The 26,381-nt window shown below is 43.3% G+C and overlaps 2 protein-coding genes across 3 annotated transcripts in view; one reads left to right on the forward strand and one right to left on the reverse strand.

The window, feature by feature from the left end:
* The window catches only part of TMEM117 (transmembrane protein 117), a 336,585-nt gene that overhangs the window by 299,394 nt on the left and 10,810 nt on the right, over positions 1 to 26,381 (forward strand). The gene's annotated exons all lie outside the window — the stretch shown is intronic.
* Positions 1 to 26,381, reverse strand: part of NELL2 (neural EGFL like 2) — a 189,238-nt gene that overhangs the window by 1,073 nt on the left and 161,784 nt on the right. The window contains exons 16-19 of the mRNA XM_064142220.1: positions 23,605 to 23,745; positions 6,195 to 6,388; positions 4,575 to 4,751; positions 2,149 to 2,373 (exon numbers count right to left, since the gene is read on the reverse strand). Coding sequence (XP_063998290.1) covers positions 2,149 to 2,373; positions 4,575 to 4,751; positions 6,195 to 6,388; positions 23,605 to 23,745 — 737 coding nt within the window. The remainder of the gene's footprint in view (positions 1 to 2,148; positions 2,374 to 4,574; positions 4,752 to 6,194; positions 6,389 to 23,604; positions 23,746 to 26,381) is intronic.

The following is a 26,381-nucleotide window of genomic DNA, read 5'->3' on the forward strand; positions in this document are numbered from 1 at the left end:
AAATGCTCTGACAAAGGTATCAGGCATCTGCTCATGTACACAAAGCTGCTGAACAAGACTTGAGAGTTGTATTTAGATCAAGCAGGGGGGGATGCTGGTTTTTAATTTAGTCCTGAATGCTTGCAGTTAATATATCCTGGCTGTAACACCAGCAAACACTAATCCTTAAAGTTTTTTTCCTGATAGTCCAGCTGATCCTCTGAGAATATTAGCAATTAAGGGAATTAATTGCCTATGGACATCATTAAAACACTAGAGAATTTGTTTTCTACATATCTCTATCTACTACTTATTTTCTGAACTCTGATTCTTGCAATGCAAACAAAAAGTGTGTATTATTTTTAAATTGCTGCCAAGACTGATTAAAGACCAAGGTCTGGATCATTCAAACATTTTCTTTCACTCCTCCTGTTACAGGAGGTTTGATGATCCTACTGCCCACCTTCTTTATGATTTGAAATGGGCTTTGTGGCTAAAGTCAGCTTCATATAACATCCAGGTTTCTTAATTCTTAAAGGATTTGTGTAAAGCTATTTTGCTATAGCTTGCCTAGAGAGGCTTATACTGGAGCTTTGACCTTCCATGTGATGCTCCACAAGAAAAGAGTAGGGTGAGACAGGACAATTGATGTGGAGAACTGTACAAACTGGGCACAGCGTTAACCTGGTAAGGAGAGAGTTGGCTGCTTGCACGCAGAACTACAAGATCACAATACTGCCATAACAAGTAGGTAGTGCACTTCAGAAAGAATACTCTCCAAAGAGAATTGAGTAAGATTTGGCTTCTGCCTTGCCACTAATTAGCAGTACAACGGGAACATATTTTCCATCACTGAATCTCAGATGTGTATTAGAGAAAAATCACATGTAAATTAATTTGTTTGCAGATGGGGAAATCAAGGCATATAAATCTCAGCAACTTGTCCCAGGAAAAAGTAACTTCTAGCATTGGAACTGGTGTATGGCACCAGCTATAATTTCCAGGAGTCTGGATTGCTGCATGCAAGTGTGTTTCAACACTCTTTGGGTAGCAGCTGGCTTTTTAACCCTTAGCCACTCTGTTAGGTCATGATTTTCTCCTAAGCATCAACCCATTCTGACATCAAGACAAATGCCCAAGCTTACTTGGCATACACCATTTCCCTTGTAAAAGGGCTATGCTTAGACAGCAGCAACTGCTGTTGCACATAGTATTGTGTAAGGGAAAGTAGATGAAGAATGTGGTGCTCGACAGCCTCTGCTAAGTGCTTTGTCACTCCCCCCTCTCTTCTACAAGAAGGTACTAAGTTAGATTATTCTCTGTAACCACCTTTTCAAAATGGTTAATCCTGCCATATTCTAAAGTTTGAGAAGTAACTTCCCTGAGGAAACAGGATAAAGATCAAATTCAACTGTGAATTCAGTAATAATTTAAGATCTCTGGATGTATCCTGCTGTCTCTCCATCCTTGACTACAGCAGAAACTCTCTGTTATTCCTCAGTAGTAGACACTGGAAAATACAATTCATCATATAAACTTATTTTGAATGGGGAAAAAAATTATTTAATGTCTTCTTCATTTGCATCTTTAAAAAGAGTTGCCAGAATTCACATAAGACCACAGCCATTAATTTTCCTTCTCAGACAATGAGTGCCTTTGACTACAAAGACTATTAAATGTTCTAAGCATGTTGATTCTCTTACTAGTTTTAAAGAAAGCAAGCTATTTAACAGTGCACCTGGACCTTTAATTTTCAAAACAATTATTATTCTCAACAAGAAATTCAATCAGTTCTGATAACACTACAGTATCACATAGAACAAACTTCTTATGTGAAGTCTAATCTTACGTGTCTATTCACTCCTGTGTGTGTTTCCAAGGCAGCATAGAGCTATAAAGAAAGAACTGTGACGAATCCTGTATTGAGCTATACTAGTGAAAAAAGCAAAGCCCATTGCTGTGTCCACAGAATAGGTTGCTGCCCTGGTTCCAAGCTGCCAGAATATTAAACCATCCTTTAAGAGCATCCAAGAGTAATGTTAGCTGAGACAAACACTTTTACTGTTGTCTCTAAACACCAAGTATCCACAGAAAGGAATCAGTGCTTTAATATTTCTATGCTAGCAAGCTGGGAAAGAAGAATCTCAGCCTAATTTTAGTGCTTCTTACCTTGCACTGGCAGAGCGTGCACTCTGTGCCATGCTTAATCCAAGAAGATCCGGTGAAGCGAACTACATTGGTTTCATCCAGACAAGTTTTAGTGATGTCGTTGCGAATGGTATCTGCTTGGCAGGGGTCAGTGACACAGCGTGGGCAGCACTCATTTTCAGGAAGGACACTGAATTCACAATCTATCTCTGGGCATGGCAAGGGCCAGCAGTCAACTTCGCCTTGCTGTTCACAAATAGGATGAGAACAAAAGAAAATTATTAGCTCTTTCATTACCCATTCCTCTGACTCAGCTTTATTTTAGCTGGTAGTTTTATCTGTCTGGTGTTACTCAGAAGTCAGTGCAGAGAACAGCAATATTCACTGCCTGTGCTTGACACAGTAAGTTGGGTGTTTTATTGTCATCTGTGCTCAAGAAGCATAGTGGACTCAACTTATTTCAACACACTCTGCATCAAGCTGCAGCTGGAATTTCCCCATAAACGTCATGCAATACAGGATATGGGCCTTGTGAAGTCCTACTTCCACCAGTGACAGAAGCCAGAACAGGCCTGTATTGCAAAACTAATTTAATTTAGTTCTCACTTTTGTTCAGACAATTGGTGCACCACAGAAAAGTCTTCAAATTCAGCTCTGTCTCAGCTACAGTTTATCTTTTTCATGGTTACAAACACATTGGCTGGACTGAGGGTGTTAAGTTAGCAGCAGGGCACCCTGGGGTATTTTCAGTGAAAGGACCTCTGCCCAATTAGCATTCATGTAGGATGCTATGATCAGAACACCCGAATTTCCAAACTTAATCACAAATTCTGTATAATGGCTTCAATACAGTCAGGAAATGAAATGGTCAAAAGATAGACTTGCATTGGGCCAGAATATTCTTAGGGCAAGTAGATGCTTGCACGCAAACGTAAAGACGTCAACTTATTCATGTCAGTTACTAGACACTAAGGTCAGCTTCCCTTCAACTCTGGACAAGAGTCAAAGTTTCAGATCTGTTGGTCACAGACTTCACAGAAGTCATTACTACATATTTCTCTTGAAGCAGGTACATTTCTGATCTCTGATTTATTCAGCTCATTTGAGCACAAACTGAGTAGTCTGTATTTAAGGGGGGCAAAGAGAATAGCATTTGGCATTAGAAAAGAAGTTTATTTACAGAAACTCTATCTAAGGGGATGGAGGTCAGGTCAAAAACTATGAGTTCAATGCCTTCAGAGCAAAAACTTGAAAAAGCTCCCAGGGACTCGCCATAGCTTGGAAAATACACTCCTTTTGTTACAGAAAGTATTGTGAAGTTACTGCTTTAAAAATTCTCATCTGGATCAATTTTTGTCATTTGGACCCACATGATGGTAAGAATGAAAGCAATCTTAAAGCCAGTCACTGATCTTGCTATTTCAATTTAGTTTTCTGTAGTGTCAGACAACACAAGGAATTGACAGTATGCCTTCACCCAAAAAATAGTACCTGACAACTGAGAGTAGACTTTAGTTACAAAAGTAGTGTCTTGAAAAAAATAGAGACATCTATTGATATCTCAGACTGCAGGTTGTTTTGTTTTGAGACATTTAGAGAAGCTCATATTTTACTGAAGTTTAGCAGTGGTGACAATGAATGCACAGTGCCTGTGGAAATTGCTTTCTGGCTGTTATTTGTGATACTCTGACAAGGGAAAGCTGCTAGATGGACTAGGCTTTACATTTGGAGATAGTCTGTGATAAAGGATAGCTGTTTTTATCCTGGGGTTTTTACTGCCATGGAAACTTTGGTGTGGCATTATGCAGCATAGTTTTCTCTCAGACTGAAACCCATGCCTAGAAAAAAACATGACAAGCTGTAACAGATTCTTTTTTTTTAAAGAACCTCACTTCACGATTTAAAAAAAAAAAAGCATCATCTTATTTTTTCTGTTACCCAGAATGGATCAACACATTTTAATCTATTGTCCTATTTGAAATTATCAACCATGGTGATCATAGACTCATAGAATCAACCAGGTTGAAAGAGACCTCCAAGATCATCCAGTCCAACCTATCACCCAGCCCTATCCAGTCACCTAGACCATGGCACTAAGTGCCTCATCCAGGCTTTTCTTGAAGACTTCCAGGGACGGTGTTAAGCAGTTTTTGGAGGAGTGAACACGTGAGTATTGCTGTGTAGGTGCCACATCCAAACGGACTTCAGTCTTTGCAAAAATAGTCTTCATAATGAAATAATTTCTATTATGCCTGTTGCACCAAAATGCACATTTGCCTGGGACATGGCAATCCTGACAAATCTCAAAAACCCCTCAGCTTTTGATTGTATGCATACTCCAGAGAAGATTAAATGGATGTCCATACATGAAAATGAATTCTTTACAGATCAGAATATCTCATATCCTTTCCCCCTCCTGTCTCCACTGCTGTAAGCAGGAGCCTTACCAAACAGCGACACTGCTGACAGTTCTGTATCCAGGAGTCACCGCTGTTGTAGGAAACCTCCCCGTTCTGATGCAAGCACTGGCTGCTGAGCCTCGGGTCACACTCGGGACAGCAAAACAGGTCAACGGTGGGGTTTTCACAGTCACAGACCATTCGCCGACACATCACGTATCCACTCTGTAATTGGAAGACAGGCAGAGAGCGATGTCAGAGGTGAGACCAACTCTTTCACTACTTGTACTGAAACTTGACTTTTTGGCATATTCTAAGCTACTAGAGCTCATGAGTTTTTCTACTACATGATATCTTTGTCAATATACAGTTCAAACAGAGGCAGAAACCACAATACACCTTCTTAACTACCAAAATGTTTCCTTGCTGTCTTATAGACATCCTTCATATGATTAGCCTTCAGATGGCTCTCACATTGAAGAAACCCAGGGGTGTCTTTCCCAAGGGTCAAGTTAGAGTAGATTGCAGTAAGTTTATGTTATTCTCACAGAGATGCTAGTTGAGTCTTGCTTTAAACTTCCAGCTCATTCCTTTTCTCTCTCCTGTAATTATTCACATAAAGAAAATTATAGATCATCTAATATTAAATTCATCCCCATGAAATCTGAGCTGATGAAATACTAAGGACTTTGTCAGCAGTGTATTCGGCCTTCATTCCCCATCAACATTTAGCTTAGGATAAAGCTCTCCACAGCAAACATTTGGGAAAGTTGAGCTGAATTAGTCCACAGATACAGAACCTCCTTCTATTTATAGCCATCTGCTAGAAATACTGGTGTCAGTCACCAACACCAATATGTGTCTAGACTGCCAGTTTCTTTGCATGAAAATGCTGTTACTCCTACCCAGAAAACACAGGTGGCATCTCTGCTAACAAAATAGTGCCATCATGCTTCTCACCATGTCATATAATAAACCTCTCATGGAAGTCTGACTCACACAGGCTGGAGAGAGTTCTTCCCAAACCCCTCTATTTTTCAGTAGCACTACACATGCACCTGACAAAGGAGCTAAAACAGGAATTTTCACCTCATTCACAGCACTCTTCCGTTCATCCAGAGCCACAGTCCAACACCATGAGTTTTAACAAGCCCAAGTGCCTTGTTCTGCACTGTGGTCACCACAACCCCATGCAGAGCTATAGGCTGGAGACACAGTGGCTGGAGAGCAGCCAGACAAAGAGGGACCTGGGGATACTGGTTGACACCCAGCTCAACATGACCAGCAGTGTGCCCAGGTGGCCAAGAAGGCCAGTGGCATCCTGGCTTGTACCAGGAATAGTGTGGCCAGCAGGGCCAGGGAAGTCATTCTGCTCCTGTACTCAGCACTGGTTTAGGCCACACCTTGAGTACTGTGTCCAGTTCTGGGCCCCTCAATTTAAGAAAGCTGTTGAGATGCTTGAATGTATGCAGAGAAGGGCAGCAAGGCTGGTGAGGGATCTAGAGCACAGTCCTATGAGAAGCATCTAAGGGAGCTGGGGTGGGATAGCTTGGAGAAGAAGAGGTCCATGAGACCTTATTGCTCTCTATTGAAGGTCTTTTCCAATCTAGTTAATTCTGTGATTCCTACCACCACCTTGCAGAAGCAGCTACTTCTATTTCTACTGACCTGGCATGAGCAGACAGAGCATCTGTCATTCTCCAGCACCCAAATCTGACCGTTGTGCTTGATTTTGTCTTCATGGATACAGTCTCCTGTGCAGTTCTTGCCATGGGGACATCGACAGTCATACCCACCATCCAAGTTAAAGCAAATGGTGTCATTGGCACAGCTATGCCTTCCAGTTCCACATTCGTCAATGTCTGCAAAAACATGCCACATAATGCTTTCAGACCACATTCAATTAACAAAAATGTTCTTGCAGCAGTCAATATAAATTATTCTTGGCCATTAAAAGCCTTTGGCTGGAAATTAATTTGTGCTTCATCTGAATGGGAAGAAATAAAGGTCCACAAAGAATATTTTTCAAGTCACATCAACTTTTAAAAGATGGTATTTTGAATTTTCCTATGCATCTTTCTAAGTGGATGATACTGAGTAAGGGAGTCAGAATGAAGACATTTTAAAAATTAATTAATTAATCACAGCTTCCCAAAGACCATTAATGTTAATAAATATGTAAAGGGTGAGTGCCAAGAGCATGGAGCCAGGCCCTTCTTGGTGATGCCCAATGACAGGGCAAGGGGCAATGAGTGGAAGTTGAGGCATGGGAAGTTCCATGGAAATGGGAGGAAAAAAAATTTCACTGTGAGGGTGAAAGAACACTGGAACAGGCTGCCTGGCGGGTTGTGGAATCTTCCTCTCTGGAGATACTAAAAATCTGCCTGGATTTGTTCCAGTCTGGTCTGGTATTGGTGATCCTGCTCTGCCAGGGGGATTGGTCTGGATGATTTTTTAAGGTCCCTTCCAGCCCATGACATTCTGTGATTCTGCAATTACTTCGTGGCAATGATTCATGACATCAAACAAGAGCTGCAGAATCTTGGTTTCAAACCCTTTTTCCTGGGTCTATCTAGCACATTTGAGTTCATTTGCTGAGAAGTTATGTGAAAGGTGATCTGTAAATTCATCTAAGCAAGTACACCACATGTTACATTGCATCATTTATCAGAGTCTGTAAACTACAATATTTTATTTATTCAAATTTAAGTGACTTCCATAGTCTTTATTTCTAGCAGAGGAAATAAAGAAAAAATCTTCCCTAAATAAAGGGAAATTACTTTAACACATATCTCAAAGAATGCATAAAGGTCTGCTCACCAAAGTACACACAATTATTGTGCAAGGGTGAACTAGCAGCAAACACTGCCTTCTACTTCAACAATCGTTATTTAGCTTTTTAGCTGTTTGTACAGGAAAATAGCTCTGCAAGGGCATGAAGTAAACAGCTACATGTGATAAAACATGGAAAACACCAGAAGAGTAAAGACTAGATCTATGGGAATTGTAAATATCCATACACTGAATCCAACTTTAAATACAATTTCATAACAGTCTGGCCCAAGTTCTCAAGGTTCCCTAAAAAGTAGCACTGTGATATTTAACTGCCCAACAGACCAGTAAAAGACAAAATAACCAATAGGGGCATACAGGCATCTCTCACCATCAGCATAAAAGCTTAATAAATGCTCAGCTTTGAGTTCATTAATAGAAATGAAACCTCCAATTCATCTCAAGCATATCCTGTTTAAAGCTACATGTGATAAAACATGGAAAACACCAGAAGAGTAAAGACTAGATCTATGGGAATTGTAAATATCCATACACTGAATTCAACTTTAAATACAATTTCATAACAGTCTGGCCCAAGCTCTCAGGGTTCCCTAAAAAGTAGCACTGTGATATTTAACTGCCCAACAGACCAGTTCAAGACAAAATAAGCAATAGGGGCATACTGTCCAACAGATCAGTACAAGACAAAATAACCAATATGGGCATACAGGCATCTCTCACCATCAGCATAAAAACTTAATAAATGCTCAGCTTTGAGTTCAGTAATAGAAATAAAACCTCCAATTCACTTCAAGCATAACCTGTTTAAAGCAAAATAACTCAGTTATCATTTCAATTCCAAGTGTAGCTGCAGTCACAAATAAAAGCGAACAAGTTGCTAACATGAATATGAATTGGGATGAAGAACAGTAGGGAAACTATCAGAATTCTATTGTATAAATAAGCAGCATTGTTGGTTTACTTCAAATTCTGTGTGCAGTAACAGTAGCACTATGTCAAAGTATCACAGTGTTACTAGGGTTTATGGGAAGAATAAAAAAAATACCATTTGAGAACAACTGAAAATAAACAGATTGTTCACCTCTAAAAAGAGCATCAGTGTCTTGGGTTCAAATGCAGGTTCCCAGAGACTCTTATAAATTTGGTAGACCCAATGACAATTTATAGGATTTATAGAGTTTATAGAGTGCCCTCCCCTCCTCCCCCTCCTTTCCCCAAAAGACAGGGAGAGAGATAAGAGGTAGGGACACCCCCAATAAATCAATCTCGACTCGATTTGGAAGTAAAAAAGGAAAAGTTTAACAATAACTTAGAAAAAAGGGATTGGAGGTAGGGGAGTTTACAAAGGATAAGGAAGGGAAAACAGCAAAATACAAAACAGGGATGGATACAACCCGAGTAGTGTGATGGTGTCTCTGCCTCGTGGCTGGTATGCAGTATCAGTGTGTGTGTGCGGTCATGAACGCAGGTAGGGAGCAAGAGGGCGAAAAGAGGAAGAGACAGGAGAACTCCTGTCTTTTATACCACAGGAAGTGGGGGGGAGTGGGCTAACCATCACCTGGAGTGTGGCCCACCCCTGAGGAGGGGCCAAGACCCCTAGGGTCAGGTTCAGGGTCACTCCCCCAGGAGTGTTAACCCTATACATTCCACCCCTTGGTTAGACCACTTCCACCTTCCTAAGAACAGTCTTCTTCTCCAAAGATGGGAAAAAGTTGTCCATGGGTTAAGAGTTCTTAAAGTCCTTCTTGGTCCCCGGCTGTATCCCAAGGCGATGTGCTCCTCTGGTCCGGTGCAGGTTGCTGAGATGTGAGCAGGGCAGGAACGGAAGAAAAGTCAGTGAATCAGGAACAGTTCTTGTTGGTACTCAGGAAAAGAGTCTTTTCCCTCTGCGAAGAAAACATCAGGAACAGTCTCTTCATGTCTGGCATCAGGGGAACAGGTGTAGATGAGATGGCTGTAGACATCCTCTGGAGGGAAATCAGGAACAGTCTCTCACTGCAGGGCATCAGTGACGAATCAGATGCAGGGTTCTGGTTGGACGCCGTGGTGTGGTGCGATGCTGTAGGACTCTGGATAGCTGCTGCTGTCATGTAGGTTCTGTTGGACGCCGTGTAGTGGTGAGGGTATAACTACAAAAACAACTTGTAACCCCTTATGAACTATGATACAAGTATTGCACAACTATGATACAACTATTATACAACTATAATACAAGATAACCTGAAAGTATCTGGAACACGTGGAATCAACTCTGAGATTTCAAAACCTTTTCAGCTAAAGAGAGGTTTCTCTGAGGGACACACTCGATAACACCAGTTTCCATCATCACCCAGTATGTGTGACCAGGACCCTCTGCAGATACCACCCCTTTGATAGGTTTTCCCCCACCAGAGGCAGGAGCAACCCACACAGTCTTTCCCAGTAGATTCCTTTCACAGACTACAGGAACTCCATCTCCCTCAACTATGGGCAGTAGGGCAGACTGAGCAGGACCAGCTCTGTTAACTGATCCCCTGCTGTTCACCAGCCAAGTGGCTTCTGCAAGGTGCTTCTCCCAGTTTCTGAGAGTTCCACCTCCCATAGCCTTCAGGGTGGTTTTCAGCAGGCCATTGTGTCGCTCAATCTTTCCTGCAGCCTGTGGGTAGTATGGGATGTGGTAAACCCATTCTATCCCATGCTCTTTTGCCCAGTTGCTTACAAGGTGGTTCTTGAAATGGGTCCCATTGTCTGACTCAATTCTCTCTGGGGTACCGTGTCTCCACAGGATGTGGCTCTGCAGGCCCAGAATGGTGTTACGGGCAGTAGCATGAGGTACTGGGTAGGTTTCCAGCCACCCCGTGCTTCCCTCCACCATGGTTAACACATACTGCTTGCCACTACGAGACCGAGGCAGAGTGATGTAATCAATCTGCCAGGCCTCCCCATACCTGTACTTTGACCACCTTCCCCCGTACCACAAAGGCTTCATGCGCTTGGCTTGCTTTATGGTGGCACAGATGTCACATTCATGGATAACCTGAGTTATGGCCTCCATGGATATGTCCACGGATCTGTCTCGGGCCCATTGGTATGTGGCATCTCTTCCTTGGTGACCAGAAGAGTCATGTGCCCACCGAGCTAAGAACAGTTCACCTTTGTGCTTCCAGTCCAGGTCAATCTGGCAGATGTGGGCAGCCTGGTCAGCTTGGTGGTTATGCTGCTGCTCTTCAGTGGCTCTGCTCTTTGGGATGTGAGCACTGATGTGTCGGATTTTAACTGGCAGTTTGTCCAGGCGTGCAGAAATGTCTTGCCAGAGATCAGCAGCCCAAATAGGTTTCCCTTTTCTCTGCCAATCATTTCTCTTCCACTCCTTCAGCCACCCCCATAAGGCATTTGCTACCATCCATGAGTCGGTGTAGATGTATAGCATTGGCCACTGCTCTCGTTCTGCAATGTCCAGGGCCAGCTGGATGGCTTTCACCTCAGCATACTGGCTGGATTCGCCTTCTCCATCTCTTGCCTCTGCAACCCTGCGTGTGGGGTTCCAGACGGCAGCCTTCCATCTCCGCTTGCTGCCTACCAGGCGGCAGGATCCATCTGTGAAGAGAGCATATGCCTTTTCCTCCTCAGGAAGGTCACTGTATGGGGGGGCTTCCTCGGCACGGGTCACTGCCTTCTCTTCTGCTGGCTTTCCAAAGTCAGTGCCCTCTGGCCAGTTGGTGATGACCTCCACAATGCCTGGACGCTCGAGAGTCCCCATCCTAGCCCTCTGAGTTATCAGAGCCATCCACTTACTCCAAGTGGCATCTGTGGCATGGTGCGGAGTCGAACCCTTCCCTTTAAACATCCAAGTCAGGACCGGAAGCCTTGGAGCTAAAAGGAGTGGTGACTCCGTCCCAATCACCTCAGAGGCAGCTCTGACTCCCTCATAGGCAGCTAGGATTTCTTTCTCTGTGGGGGTATACTTGGTCTCTGAGCCTTTGTATGCCTTGCTCCAGAACCCGAGTGGGCGGCCTCTTGTCTCATCAGGAGCTTTCTGCCATAGGCTCCAGCTAGGACCATTCTCACCGGCTGCTGTGTAGAGAATGTTCTTAATCTCTGGGCCGGTTCGAACTGGTCCCAAGGCCATGGCATGGACCACCTCTCGTTTGATCTGGTCAAATGCCACCTGCTGCTCAGGTCCCCACTCAAAGTTATTTCTCTTTCTTGTAACGTCAAAGAGGGGTTTCACAATTTGACTGTACCCGGGAATGTGCATCTTCCAAAAGCCCACAAACCCCAGGAAGGATTGTGTCTCCTTCCGGTTAGTGGGTTCCACCATAGTGGCCACTTTATTCACCACATCCATAGGGATGTGGCGTCGGCCATCCTGCCATCGAACTCCCAGGAACTGGATCTCTCTGGCAGGCCCTTTCACTTTGCTTCTCTTAATGGCAAAACCTGCATCCAACAGGATATTAATGATCTTCTCACCCTTCTGGAAGACCTCCTCTGCTGTCTCACCCCATACAATGATGTCATCGATGTACTGCAGATGTTCCGGAGCTCCACCCTTCTCCAGTGCAGTCTGGATGATGCTGTGGCAGATTGTAGGGCTGTGCTTCCACCCTTGAGGCAGTCTGTTCCAGTGGTACTGGACTCCTCTCCAGGTGAAGGCAAACTGCGGCCTACATTCTTCTGCAATGGGGATGGAGAAGAAAGCATTAGCAATGTCAATTGTGGCATACCATTTGGCCTCCTTCGTTTCCAGTTCATACTGCAGCTCCAACATATCAGGCACGGCTGCGCTGATTGGAGGAGTCACTTCGTTCAGGCCTCGGAAATCCACCGTGAGTCTCCACTCCCCCGTCTCCTTTCGCACTGGCCATATCGGGCTGTTGAAGGGCGAGTGGCTCTTGCTGATGACAAGCTGCTGCTCCAGGCGGCGAATCAGCTGCTGTATGGGTAGCAGGGAGTCTCTGTTGGTGCGGTATTGCCTGCGATGAACTACACGAGAAGCAATAGGTAACTTGACATCTTCCACCTTGTGGGTACCAACCACGGAAGGGTCATCTGACAAGCCAGGCATGATAGACAGCTGCTCTTTGTCTGCAGTCTCTACAGCTGCTATGCCAAAAGCCCACTTGTTCCCCTTTGGATCTTTAAAGTACCCTTCCCGGAGAAAGTCGATCCCCAGGATGCAAGGTGCATCAGGGCCAGTTACTATGGAGTGCTTCTCCCACACATTCCCGGTGAGGCTTATCTCAGCCTGCAGCACAGTCAACTCCCGAGACCCCCCTGTGACTCCTGCAATTGTAACAGTATCTGTCCCCCTGTGGCTGGAGGGGATCAGAGTGCATTGGGCACCGGTGTCTACCAACGCTCTGTACTTCTCGGCTTCAGAAGTGCCAGGCCATTTCACAAACACGTCCCAATATACTCTGTTATCCCTGGCCTCCGCCTGGCTGGAGACAGGGCACCTCTAATTCTGAGCAGTGTGACTGCATGAGGCACATGGACCTGAGTTACTGGCTTCACCACCCCTTGAGCGAGAGCGCTGCCTGCGGGACACTGGGGCAACCCCTCTTCTGGAGGAGTTATTCCCTGTGTTTGTCCCCTGCAGTTCCCTTACCCTGGCCCATAGAGCTGAGGTGGGCTGGCCATGCCATCTATCCATGTTTTCCCCATGGTCACAGAGTGTTCTCCAGAGTGACCCCCTGTGTGTACCCTGTCTGCTCTGGGCTGGTCTCCTGCGGGGAGGAGGAGGAGCACGGCGGCGTGTGTTCCTTATAGCTGAGACTTGCACCCATTCTGAAGGTGAAGAGCAGTCATCCTCTGCCTTCTGCATTTCAGAGAAAGAGGCTTTTAGCTCGTTCATTTCTTGGGTGAGGGTCTCTACAGTGGCAATTAAGGTTTTCCTTGACAAACTGTCTTCAAACTGTCTTAGGTCATTCACAAACTCCCTGATTGTGGGAAGGTTGTTGGGGTCTCTGCCCAGCAGCAGTGCTCCCAATGTGGGGGCATATGTGGAAGGAGCACACTGGGTCAGTTTCTTTAAGAGGGCTGGCTTCATGCGGACATCATCAGGGTCCGAGGGCCTCTGGTCGGCTCCATAAATTATCTCTTGAACCGCCATTTGCCTCAGGTATGAGATACCCTGTTCCATATCTGTCCATCTAAGGGGATGGAAAATCATGTCATCCTTAGTCGGGTACCTGTACCTCACAGCTATCAGAAGCCTGGCCCAAAGTGAGTGGGTACCATCGAGCCTTCCCAGCTCCTTATCCACACCTCCATCCCTCGACAAGGATCCCAGCTGCTTCGCCTCCCTGTGATCTAGGTCCACTGTTTCTGCTCCTGCATCCCAGCATTTCAAAAGCCAGGCTAAAAGGGACTGTCCGTTTGCCCTTGCATACTCCTGCCTTATGTGCCTGATTTCCTTTCTGGGCGTGGAGCTGATAAGGATCACTCCATTATCAGGTCCATTTCCAGCTGGTTGCTGTTGCTGGGGGGTGCTGGTTCCCGAAGAGGTCCCTTGCCCTGGATCGGTATCTGCGGGAGGGTTTTGATTTGATCTTGCTGGCCGCGTGGTAATTGGCGCTAGGTGAAGGGGGCTGGGCTGAGGGGGCAGGGTCCGGGGGGCTGCCCTGGGCGGGACCGGAGGCGGAGTTCGGGGCGGAGCCGCGCTAGGGGCGGTGCCTGCGCTGGGGGCGGCCGGAACGGCCTGACCTGTCGCCCAACCCCCGCAGCTGCAGCTCGGGCAGTGAGGACCACCCCTCCCCCTAAGCACCCTAATGGCGGCGCCCACTCGATATTTCCACGTGTCCCAGTTCACCGCTATCTTATTAATTCCCAAACCCAAATTTACACACAGTGAAATAACAGCTATCCAGTACCATTTTTCCCCCAAAATATCTGGAGCTTCTGTGCTCCAATGCATATACTCAGATTGATTCCATGTTCCAGAAACATTTCTAAACACAGTGATATTACTAACAGAATTCAGGAAATAGGCATAGACTCGGGCAGGCAAATGCTTAGAATATTCCCAGAGCATATCAATGACAATCCAGAAGACATGGTAACTTATAAACTTTAACAGCCAGCCCCACAACAGCCATGCAAATGCATTAATGATTAAGACTTTCAGAATATCCATTTTTTAACTTCCAAATCTTCTCTGAAAGAATTCTTTCTACCTAGCCCCACGTTGAGACGCCAAATAAATTGTCTTGGGTTCAAATGCAGGTTCCCAGAGACTCTTATAAATTTGGTAGACCCAATGACAATTTATAGGATTTATAGAGTTTATAGAGTGCCCTCCCCTCCTCCCCCTCCTTTCCCCAAAAGACAGGGAGAGAGATAAGAGGTAGGGACACCCCCAATAAATCAATCTCGACTCGATTTGGAAGTAAAAAAGGAAAAGTTTAACAATAACTTAGAAAAAAGGGATTGGAGGTAGGGGAGTTTACAAAGGATAAGGAAGGGAAAACAGCAAAATACAAAACAGGGATGGATACAACCCGAGTAGTGTGATGGTGTCTCTGCCTCGTGGCTGGTATGCAGTATCAGTGTGTGTGTGCGGTCATGAACGCAGGTAGGGAGCAAGAGGGCGAAAAGAGGAAGAGACAGGAGAACTCCTGTCTTTTATACCACAGGAAGTGGGGGGGAGTGGGCTAACCATCACCTGGAGTGTGGCCCACCCCTGAGGAGGGGCCAAGACCCCTAGGGTCAGGTTCAGGGTCACTCCCCCAGGAGTGTTAACCCTATACAATCAGTAAGAAGGGCTACTTGTTTGAGTAGCCAAACAGAGAGGAATCTGGGGGTGCTGATTGATACCCGCCTGAATATGAGCCAGCAGTGTGCCCAGGTGGCCAAGAGAGCCAATGGCATCCTGGCCTGCATCAGGAATGGTGTGGTCAGCAGGAGCAGGGAGGTCATTCTGCCCCTGGACTCTGCACTGGTTAGACTACACCTTGAGTACTGTGTTCAGTTCTGGGCCCCCCAGTTTAGGAGGGACATTGAGATGCTTGAGCGTGTCCAGAGAAGGGCAACGAGGCTGGTGAGAGGCCTTGAGCACAGCCCTACGAGGAGAGGCTGAGGGAGCTGGGATTGTTTAGCCTGGAGAAGAGGAGGCTCAGGGGTGACCTTATTGCTGTCTACAACTACCTGAGGGGAGGTTGTAGCCAGGAGGAGGTTGCTCTCTTCTCTCAGGTGGCCAGCGCCAGAACAAGAGGACACAGCCTCAGGCTGTGCCAGGGAAGATTTAGGCTCGAGGTGAGGAGAAAGTTCTTCCCTGAGAGAGTCATTGGACACTGGAATGGGCTGCCCAGGGAGGTGGTGGAGGCACCGTCCCTGGAGGTGTTCAAGAAAAGCCTGGATGAGGCACTCAGTGCCATGGTCTAGTTGACTGGCTAGGGCTGGGTGCTAGATTGGACTGGATGATCTTGGAGGTCTCTTCCAACCTGGTTGATTCTATGATAATAAAGAGAACAAATAAATATCCTATTTGAAGATACTGATTCAGATTAGTATCAGGACTCTCTTCATCACTGATTTTGAATAAATTACTGTCTGACACTTGCGTTCATATCTTTACACCAGTCCTGTTCAAAGCATCCACACAGCCTGTGTCATAAATGAGTACCACTTCTCAATCACCAGGCCATTTAACTGAAAGCAGCCATATATAATGAGATAAAGTTCAGCTGTCATGTAAATAAGACCAGTTTCCTTTAAACAACAGTGACTTCATAAACACTAAGCCTGCATTTGGCACTTATGTACAAGTGTATTTCACAATTTTCCCATGAGAAGTCTTATGGGTTCTGAGTTTCAACATGGTAACAGTCAGTGTGTTATTACTGAAAAGAATTGAGGTTTCATCACTGGTTTAAGCTTACTCAACATTGAGAACTTATGAAAAATCTCAACTTTGCTTTTTTTCAGTTGTCTGACTCATGAAAATAAGTGTTCTAGATATGGCAAATTAAATATCCTTGGTCAAAGCAGGAGCTATTTGCACTTTGAACCTAACCTAATCAGAAACAGAAGTGTATTTATAATGCAAGAGAAACAAACTTTGCATGCATCAAATTCTCATCTGCATTATTCATCCACATCAAACTTGAGGCATTATCTGCAAAGAACTTGCACACAAACTGTCCACATACAAAGCAAAACTTTGTTCAGCTTTTTTACTTTGTATTGAATTATGTTACTGACATTTTGTTTACAGCCATAACCAGATCTCCAGTTTCCATAACCATATGGAAAGGGCTCTTCCAACTTTTGTGTCTGAAAAAGGGAGAGGGAAGGATTACAGGCTGCAGATTTTCAGTATATCCAGCCACAGAGGCAGGTTATTAGTGCTCTCATATGAGTTTATTGTTTTATTGCTTGGTTTGTTTGGTTTTTTATTAAAAAAAAAAAAAAGAAAAAATGGCAACAAAACCAACCAAACAATGAACTCACCAAGCAAACCACACAAAAATGGAAACAAAACCAAGCAAAACCCTCACAAACACACAAATAAAACCAAAGCCAACAGCTCATCCCCCCAAGACAACGAAACAAACAACAAACAATGTACTTCAGGCTATTTACAAAACACTGCTTAGGAATCAAGCAGCTTGAATATTATGGCATTAGAACATTAAGTCTCAAAACATTTGGGGGGGGGGGGGCCTCAGAAGAAAAAAAAGAAACAGGACAAAATGTAGCTATTTATCTAGTGCTGAATTGAGGACCACTAAAATTTTGTAACAGCAGTTTATTGCAGCAGCTTTGACCTGGCATGCTTTTAAGGGTTTTGCTTTTCTTACCATGATCCTTGGGTACAACTGAAGAGTTGCAGTGGCAAAGGAGTATCATGGATGAAGAAGCAGTGATACATGATATTGAAAACTAGGAGTTATTGCATCACAATTTCATATAGCAAAAATACTGGACTAAGGCCATACAAAATGGTGACAGTACCTGGAATGATTAAACTCCATTTGTAATATCTGAGAGACTGCAAAGGCAGAAAACTCCATAAAAATGGGAATTTCAATTGCTCCACCAGGTTGTGACCCAAGGCTGTATTTAACAGATTTACTGACTGTGTCTTGGAACAGATAGTCAAAGAATCCCAAAGGCACAATACACCATTTGACTTGGCCCTAAGCAGCGTGCAGGCTCTGATTCAAATGACTCTAGTGGTGACCACAGTGTATGCAAGTTCAATATCCTTAAAGAAATTTACAAGGCTGTGGTAGTGCTTAAATTCAAAGAGGGTAATATGTTAAAAAGTTGGTTTTAAAGATGAATTAAAACTCATGAGCAAAAGGGTAACACGTTTTCACAGTAACACAGTATCACAGCATCACAGTATCACAGTATCACCAAGGTTGGAAGAGACCTCATAGATCATCAAGTCCAACCCTTTACCACGGAGCTCAAGGCTAGACCATGGCACCAAGTGCCACGTCCAATCCTGCCTTGAACTGCCCCAGGGACGGCGACTCCACCACCTCCCCGGGCAGCCCATTCCAGTGTCCAATGACTCTCTCAGTGAAGAACTTTCTCCTCACCTCAAGCCTAAATTTCCCCTGACGTAGCTTGAGGCTGTCTATAGCAGGAAGTTATCCTGATAACATAATTAATTTGTCATACTGGCTAATCAAAGTCAAGATAGAAAGAAGAGTGTTTAAAGACACTGTATCATCAATTCAGAGTAAACATCCACTACACTAATAGAAAAAACTTTACAGAGGGAGAGGATATATTTCATATACAGTAATACTTTATATGAAAACATCATGAGTTTCCTTGCATAATAAATAAGCTTAAATCAGCTATATGGCACGGAAAAAAAGAAGTTGCTTCTCATAGGTTGATTGTGGGTTAATCAGTAAGTAGTAAATAGAAAATAATGATCATATTATCACAATAGAGAGATGTCTCAGGTGATTCCCCAAGAACATGTCCCAGAATATGTGCTCTTCAATATACTTAGTTATGTGGGAGAATGGATGAACAGTGAGATGAAAAAGACTGTTGATAAGAAAGCATTAGACCAAAAAAAAAATGACAGTGAAACATAGAAATATTTCATGGTATTGACTGATGAAGCAATAATCTGCCAGATGAGATTGAACTGTAAGGTGCAAGAGGAAATACCCATTCAAAAATCAAATTAGTCTTAGATCTATTTATGGATAGGGGAGAAAAACCCCATGATCACCAGCTCAATTAATATTTTGGACAAATTGCCCACAATAGTGATGAGAAAACTTGCAGTAAACACACATGGAACGTGAACGAGGCACAATTAGAAGAAAAACTTGCCTACACCTTGCTAGAAAATGACAAAGAGCTTGGAACTTTCCCTCCTCTGATGGGTGCTATCCAGACTTACATGCAGGATGTCCACAACAGGTCTCCCTTAGATATAATTTCCTACCAAAATCTTTTAAGTATCAGAGTGTCATCTACGTAACAAAAAGAGTCACATTGGGTCACTGAGAAATATGCTGCTGGAAAAGATGGGTGGGGAGAGTGGATGACTTATTTTCTCTGAAGCAATTGAAGTTTCTCTGTTACCTTTGCTCTGAGGAGTAGCATTGCCTCAGTGAGGTGAGAACATGAAGATATCAGAGTAATTTTTTTTGCTTTAAGGCAAGAAAGGAAAGTGTTAGTAGGGAACTCAAACTTGTGCTAGCAGAAACTTCGATTTCTGCTCTCTGTCTGAAGTAAATCTATTGACTGATGTAATAATTCTTCAAAGAGCAAGTGAATTGTGAATAATTTATTCATGACCATGCAAGCCAGCTGTCAGAGTGCTTAGCAGATGTAGAAGATGAAGAGCTGAGACTTCAGACGCCAGCAACACCATCTTCACAGCAATGTTGTCTCCTGACACAGTAAATGTGTTCAAATTACTGTCATAAAATGCAGTGGTCAAGTTTCCATTTTATTAGTCCTTTTCACAAAAATGTATTAACTTTGCCAATTTTGTACCCTGCCCACACTTCAGAAAATCTGAATACTAATCTGTCTCCATATCTGCTTGCTTGGTGATGCCTAAGTTGGTTTCCCAAACTCAGTAGTGAAGCTTCAGTGCATGTTTGGGATAGATGAAAAAAGAAGCTGGGGTTTTTTGCTGATATTTCGTGATCATGAATAAAGGTAAAAATTTTTGATGGAGCTTTGTGAATGCTAGTAAGATTTCCTGCTGAAGAACAGTGATTCTTTATTTCCTGTCTCCTTAAGTGCTATCAATACCAAAGGTTTTGTTAAACATTTTCAGCACTGCAGAAAGATCTAAGTGTGCGACTCTGAACTGACAGCAGCTTTTCAACTACAAGAAATCCCATGTACTAGTTAAAATACTGGATGTACTGAGATATAAGTTCAGACATCCTGACAGTCAGTAATTCCTCTGCCTTCCAAATTCAGAGACATAGATGCTCAAGTGACCATTTTGGACCTTGTTCATTCATTAAGGCTGGGGAGTATCCTGAGGCTTATAATATGCTTCTATCTCCCATTACCCTGGATTATGAAAAACACCCATCTCTCTGTGTTACCATGCAGAAGAACATAACAAGACATTTCAGAGCAGAAAGCCTAATCTGTGAGTTCACATAGGCATAAACCACAAAACAAAACCAACATTCTTTTTGAATGTGGCATTCTGGATTGATGTTTCCCAATTTGCACCTATCCTTTAAAGAATGTGGTCCTTGCTGAGTGTAAAGGCACATTGATCTCATTTTGTACCAACGGGTTGGTGCCTGCCAAACACTCTTGCTAAGTCCCAAGAGGCTGCATTAATTAGGTGAGCTATTCTTTGTACATGGAAATTTGTTGGAGAAAATGTCCAACAACTAATGAGGTATAACCTGTGCTATTCTGGTAGAAACCAATACAGCTTCCTTCTTCAACTGATTTTGGGAGCTTTCTGACAGAGGACAAATTCAAAGGAATCAGGATCTTGCAGAGAACTGCAGAGCAAATAATACCAACTGGGCCTGAACATTTTTATTTTAGGATTTTGTCCTCAGTGGTTTCAGTGTTCTTAATGCAATGAAGCTTGAGGCTGCAATATCTATCTTAGCCTAGCTCTCTTTTATGAAATGACACTTGTGAGACAACCTTCAGAGTACCAACAAGATTGTGTAAAGAAACTATAAAGAAAAGTTGTAGAGGTGAAAAGAGAAAGATACCATACTGAACACTTTGTATATATATAAATATGTACTCTTCCCAAACCCAGTTCTCAAAGACTAAGCATCTGATCTTTCACTATTTTTTGGGAAATACAATGATGCACAATACAATTCTACTTCCAAAGGAAAAGCAGCAAGTAGTGGTGAGATATTTCATTCCTCCAGCTGCATTTCCAATAATTTCCCTCAGTAATTGTTATTATAGGAACCACAGGCCTATCTAGGAGTATAATATGAAGCAAAACCAGTAGCAAATCTATCTCTAGGTCTTCCATGCCCATAGGTACAATAAAGTGGGATTATGAATTTCTGTGTTCAAGTACATTAGCCAAAATACTCGATATTCTCATTCATGCCACAGAAGCAGCAGAAGCCAAGGTCAATATATGTGTAAAACAGGCAATTCAGCAACTATTACTTCATTATCAAGCACTGACAAAGTCTAATGCTACCAAGGAGACCAACTCTAGATAAGAACATTTAGTACAATGTCCTAATGCGACCATTTCCTGAAAAAAAGGTAGGTGTAGTTGTGGTATTCTGTTAAAATAAGGGTTTTCAAGCAACTGCTGCTGTGCCTCTGTGATCTTGAGAGAGGTGTTTCCCTCTGAGTTTTTAAAATTGGAGTCTTTGCTGAAGGAAACAAGAAGATGACTATCTCTGACCACAGAAGTGCTCTGTTTAATACTATCCGTACATGCCTAGAGGATACAAGCAGATTGAGATTTGAGGAAGACCATATAGAACAATCAAAAAATAAAAGATTTGAACCAATACTTGCTTGGATTTAAAAGGTTTTCTGCAATGAAAGAGGGCATTTTCTTTAGATCAACTAAAACTTACAAAGGATAAGCCAAAAACAGGCCTATTATGCACTCTATAAAAAGCCTTACTTTGAATTAATCCTCTTAGAAAACAAAGTGGACAAGCCCTCAAAGAACATATCCTAACCCTCAGGAGGTTTAAATTCTTTGTCCCACCATGAAATTGTGGCAAGACCAGTTATCTTCTGTGTAACACTGCACTGCTCCTTCTGTGGCTCTGCAAGATGCAATGGTTATGCAAGCCACAAAGCTTCAGAGCACACTGGTCCTAGATACAGCAAGAAGCTCATATAGCTGAAGGTGGGAAGTGGAGAACTGAGATTTGAAATCTGGGATTGCTGTAGCCTGGATGCTGCTCCTCAATTACAGGGAGTATCTAAGATACCATCTGTCAACAGCTCAATCTAATTACATCTAACCAGGGGATACTGAAGAAGTGACAAAAAATCCATTTGCTTATCTCTTTAAAACCAACATGGAAAAGTCTCACAGTGGAAAGATCTGACAGCAGAGAGGTCAACTGCATGTGCTTTACTTTCCTCTTCTAGTGGAAGCTTAACTTTCCATACTGGAATGCATTTTAGGTTGTCTCATCACACCTATTCAGGTTTTATTTTCTGTCTGCGACACAATGCCAAAAGCTTCAGCCCAATAAAAAATTGATGCAGTAAAATTAATAAAATATATAGCTTTTCTCCCCATTTCAAAACTTGGACCTGGAATGAATCAAACTGAACTGTTCTACTGTTAGTGACTAGGGTTACTGGCAATGAAGATCGATTTCTGGCATCTGTGATTTAATTCTAATTGCTTGTTACCCTCTGCATACGTTTAATAGAAAAGGCCAAACTATTCTACTAATTGAAACTCCTGCATACATGTAGCAGAAATCCTTTTATTTGTTTTACTTTGAATTTTCATTCTTTCAGGAATTGGTGCTTAACTGTTGCTTGTTTGCACACATCTCAACAGAGTCATTTTGTACCACATATCTCTCTTGAGATGGCACGTGTCAAACCATCTTCATCCTATGAGACAAATGATACAATGATATCAAAGATAATACTTGGGGTACTGAGAGCATTTCCATAAATGCCTGGCTACAGTATTACCTGTGCAGCAGGTGACAGAAGAGAAACATTTTAATCAGAGACATCACAATTTCTTCTTTGCACCTTCTTGTCCTAACACTCGGGCAGCTAACACTGACATTTAGTTAGCTCTTGACAAAGAAAGCTCCACTTGTGAAAGCAGTGGCTGACTCAAATTGCTGCTACCTCCTGGGAGTACAGGTTTTCAGCTGTGGCAAAAATGTGTTGAAATAAAGTATTGATGATGAGGATCCTGAAAAGGTCATTCTTGCTCCTGGAGTACTGTCTGTGTGTCTGCCTTAGTGAAATTAATTCAATTGGTTCCCTCTGGGACCAATGCAGCCCACCACTGTGAGTTTAAACAGTGAGGTAAGAAAGCCTACCTTGTGTGGGCATTGAATATTTCAGCACTCAGATACAGAAAGGACAGAGACTCCTAATTTTATCTCAAATCCACAAGAAAGCAAAACAATTTGGTTTCTTATTTAAGAGCAGCAGCATGCAGTATTTTAAGAGACAAATAGCATTCCATACTAAAAGATCTGAATCTGGAAATAACTCCTGTCTTCTCTAACATCATTCCTAAACAAAAAACTTCCCATCTCCTTGTCCCTGTGTCACTCTCTTAACCTCTGCACCTTGCCCCAGCCAGAAGTCCAATGAGCTTCCCAGTTCAAAAGGTTGTTTCTTCTTATGACTTCCTACAAGCAGTTAGCCTATGCACAAGAGAAGCACCACAGTACTAACCTAGGTGTGAATAAGGGTGTCAGGGCTGCATAATCATTCTTTGCCATGGGAAATATTTTCATCACTGAAAGAATGTGACATATAAACAGACTACCATCAAGTGACAGATGACAGTGCATACTGTAAGTCCACAGGAAATCACTTAAGCAAGGACCATGCACAAAATCAGATGCAGGGCCAAGAGAAACTGTTTAAGCAACGTGCCTGACTTCACATATTGTCTTAGCAAATCACAGAAATGGCCACTAATGCTCCAACTGTATGTTAGGAATATTTGCACTTGATATTATTTTCCCTTTTGTTTATCAGGTTTATTTAGACTGTGATGGCTTTGACTCAAGGTTTACCTGTAACTGATACAGTGTCCCAGACAATATTTGACAAGTACAGTCATATCAGACATTACTGTAATACAAGTCAAAACACAATCCCACCTTTTTTAGATACTGACCTTCACAAGATTCTCCACTTGGTGAAAACATCCCATTGTCATGGTAGCCATCTCTGCATTCACAGTGATACCAACCAGGCAGGTTGATGCAGTTAGCACGACTGTCGCACTGAACAAAGCCATCTGAGCACTCATCAATGTCTGTTTAGTAAGAAACCAAAAAGAGGAAAATTCACATGGAGGAAACTGTTGTATTCATCTGATGGAAGAACAATGTCTCTGGTGTTTCTGAGTTTCACAGAAGGATTTTTGTTACAGACACTTGAATTTCCAGAACTATTTTTGGTAAGGTTTTGAACCACTGCCACTAAAGGCCTTGGCTAATAGTGCTGGCTCTGCCAGAGGAGGTTCTGCTAATCCCAGTTTACTGTTTTACATATTAGCAACTTTTTTTGTCACGATGCATGGTAAGTAGTCTGAGAACTAAGTTGCCCACAGTATGAAGAAAGAAATTGGATCTCAGTTCAAATAATGTCAACCCTCTGAGTAGTGCAAACTTCCTGATAAACAAAGATCATTTCTAAGGGCATATCAAAACATTTAATACTCATTCTGTCCTTGCTTATGCTCTTCTGGTAACACCGGTTTTAGGTTAGTGGGGCTTCTCTATTTTGTGGAGTTCCTACCAGCTTACACCAGCACCTCTGATTCTCAACATAACTGATTGTAGTCTCCTCCCTTACCTTTCCAAACGAATGCGTAGACCCTGAAGATGAGATACAAAAGAGTCTCCTCCTCTTGATTAGTTCTATTGGATGTCCGTTTCTTAACAGATCAACCTTCACTGACTAAACTTTACAGCAAAAACGCATCATGGAATGGATTTCTGGAGGTACTCATTAGATCCAAAAATCCATCAAAGCACATCCTGCAGATTTCTGAATTCATGGGCTTAACAGAGATTCGGAGAACTTTGTAGCATGCTCATTTCCAGTACCTTCAGTTAGCCAGGAAGCCACTTTAATGCATAGGTCCTAGGGTTGTCAGTAGGTCCCAGTGTTGTTAACAGTTAGGAAGTACTAGGAGCATGGAGTCATAGAGGGACAAAAACATGTCTGTCCTTAACACATTTATCACATTATGAGTGTGTTTTATACCCAAGGCAGCATACCTACTTGAGCAGCAAGCTGAGAGTTACCTATGGAACTGGCACCTATGGAACTGGCACAGCAGGAGACACAACACCTGCAAACTGCCTTCAGAAACCAAAAAGCACTCCAATACCACACACACCCCCATCCCCCTCCAATTCTAGTCAAAGAAGGAATTCAACCTTTTTTCTAAAAGGGTGAATTTTGACAGCTAAGAAATAAAATAGCAAATTAAGTCTCACATGATTTGAAGTACCTCAGCAGTTGATCCAGTACCCTCCAGGCTGTGGATATACAGGAGAGGTGTGATGTGACCACTGAGGTATATGTGAAATATGTCAAATTTCTGCCTACAGTCCCTGTTAGCTCCCATTTCTGTCATCTGTTATTTTCACAGGAGAAAGTGTAAACGGGCTAAGGAAACCAACTGTGGGTTGCAATAAGGCAGCAGATCTCTTTTCTGAGAACACTAATGTGTGCACAGATATCCTTGCTCCAGTCTCTTATGAAATCTGTTCAAACGCAAACTTCGAAAACACCTAAGGCTTCCTGATCCATCAAAAGCACTTTGTTCCACATCAGAAGGTAAGGAAATCACAGTATCACAGTATCAACAAGGTTGGAAGAGACCTCACAGATCGCCAAGTCCAACCCTTTACCACAGAGCTCAAGGCTAGACCATGGCACTAAGTGCCACGTCCAATCCTGCCTTGAACAGCCCCAGGGACGGCGACTCCACCACCTCCCCGGGCAGCCCATTCCAGTGTCCAATGACTCTCTCAGTGAAGAACTTTCTCCTCACCTCGAGCCTAAATCTCCCCTGGCGCAGCCTGAGGCTGTGTCCTCTTGTTCTGGTGCTGGCCACCTGAGAGAAGAGAGCAACCTCCTCCTGGCCACAACCACCCTTCAGGTAGTTGTAGAAAGCAATGAGGTCACCCCTGAGCCTCCTCTTCTCCAGGCTAAACAATCCCAGCTCCCTCAGCCTCTCCTCGTAGGGCTGTGCTCAAGGCCTCTCACCAGCCTCGTTGCCCTTCTCTGGACACAGTCAAGCATCTCAATGTCCCTCCTAAACTGGGGGGCCCAGAACTGAACACAGTACTCAAGGTGAGGTCTAACCAGTGCAGAGTCCAGGGGCAGAATGACCTCCCTGCTCCTGCTGACCACATCATTCCTGATGCAGGCCAGGATGCCACTGGCTCTCTTGGCCACCTGGGCACACTGCTGGCTCAAAAATGGTGGTGGACACCTGCTTAAACTACAAGGTATCATTCAGTCACCCACATTTGTTTAAGATGCATTTTTCTCACGCGTGCCAGGGCTGTGCTCTGAGGATTTTATTTAGGTGTCACATAACATCTCTTTGGAATCTCTCTGGATAAACTATGCAACCATATCATGAGCATGTTGATTTTTAAAGGCTTTGCAGATACTTCAGAAAATTTAATCAGAAATTTTCATTATTATGTCTCAATCTGATTTTCTGTCAACAGCCTCTCTAGCCAGGCATGCCTGGTGTGCACTACCAGCAGTCATGACAGTGAAAATTACCAGTACTGCTGGCACAGTATTGCTCCAATCGTGTATTTTGCTACTTAGTGCATCACACAGAAAGTCCTAAGTCTCTGTTGGTTTAAAACACAAAATTTTCAACTCCACTATGAATTTCAGGACCAGCAGTGAAGTAGT

This window comes from Pogoniulus pusillus, chromosome 4 (genome assembly GCF_015220805.1).
Source record: "Pogoniulus pusillus isolate bPogPus1 chromosome 4, bPogPus1.pri, whole genome shotgun sequence".
NCBI lineage: Eukaryota > Metazoa > Chordata > Aves > Piciformes > Lybiidae > Pogoniulus > Pogoniulus pusillus.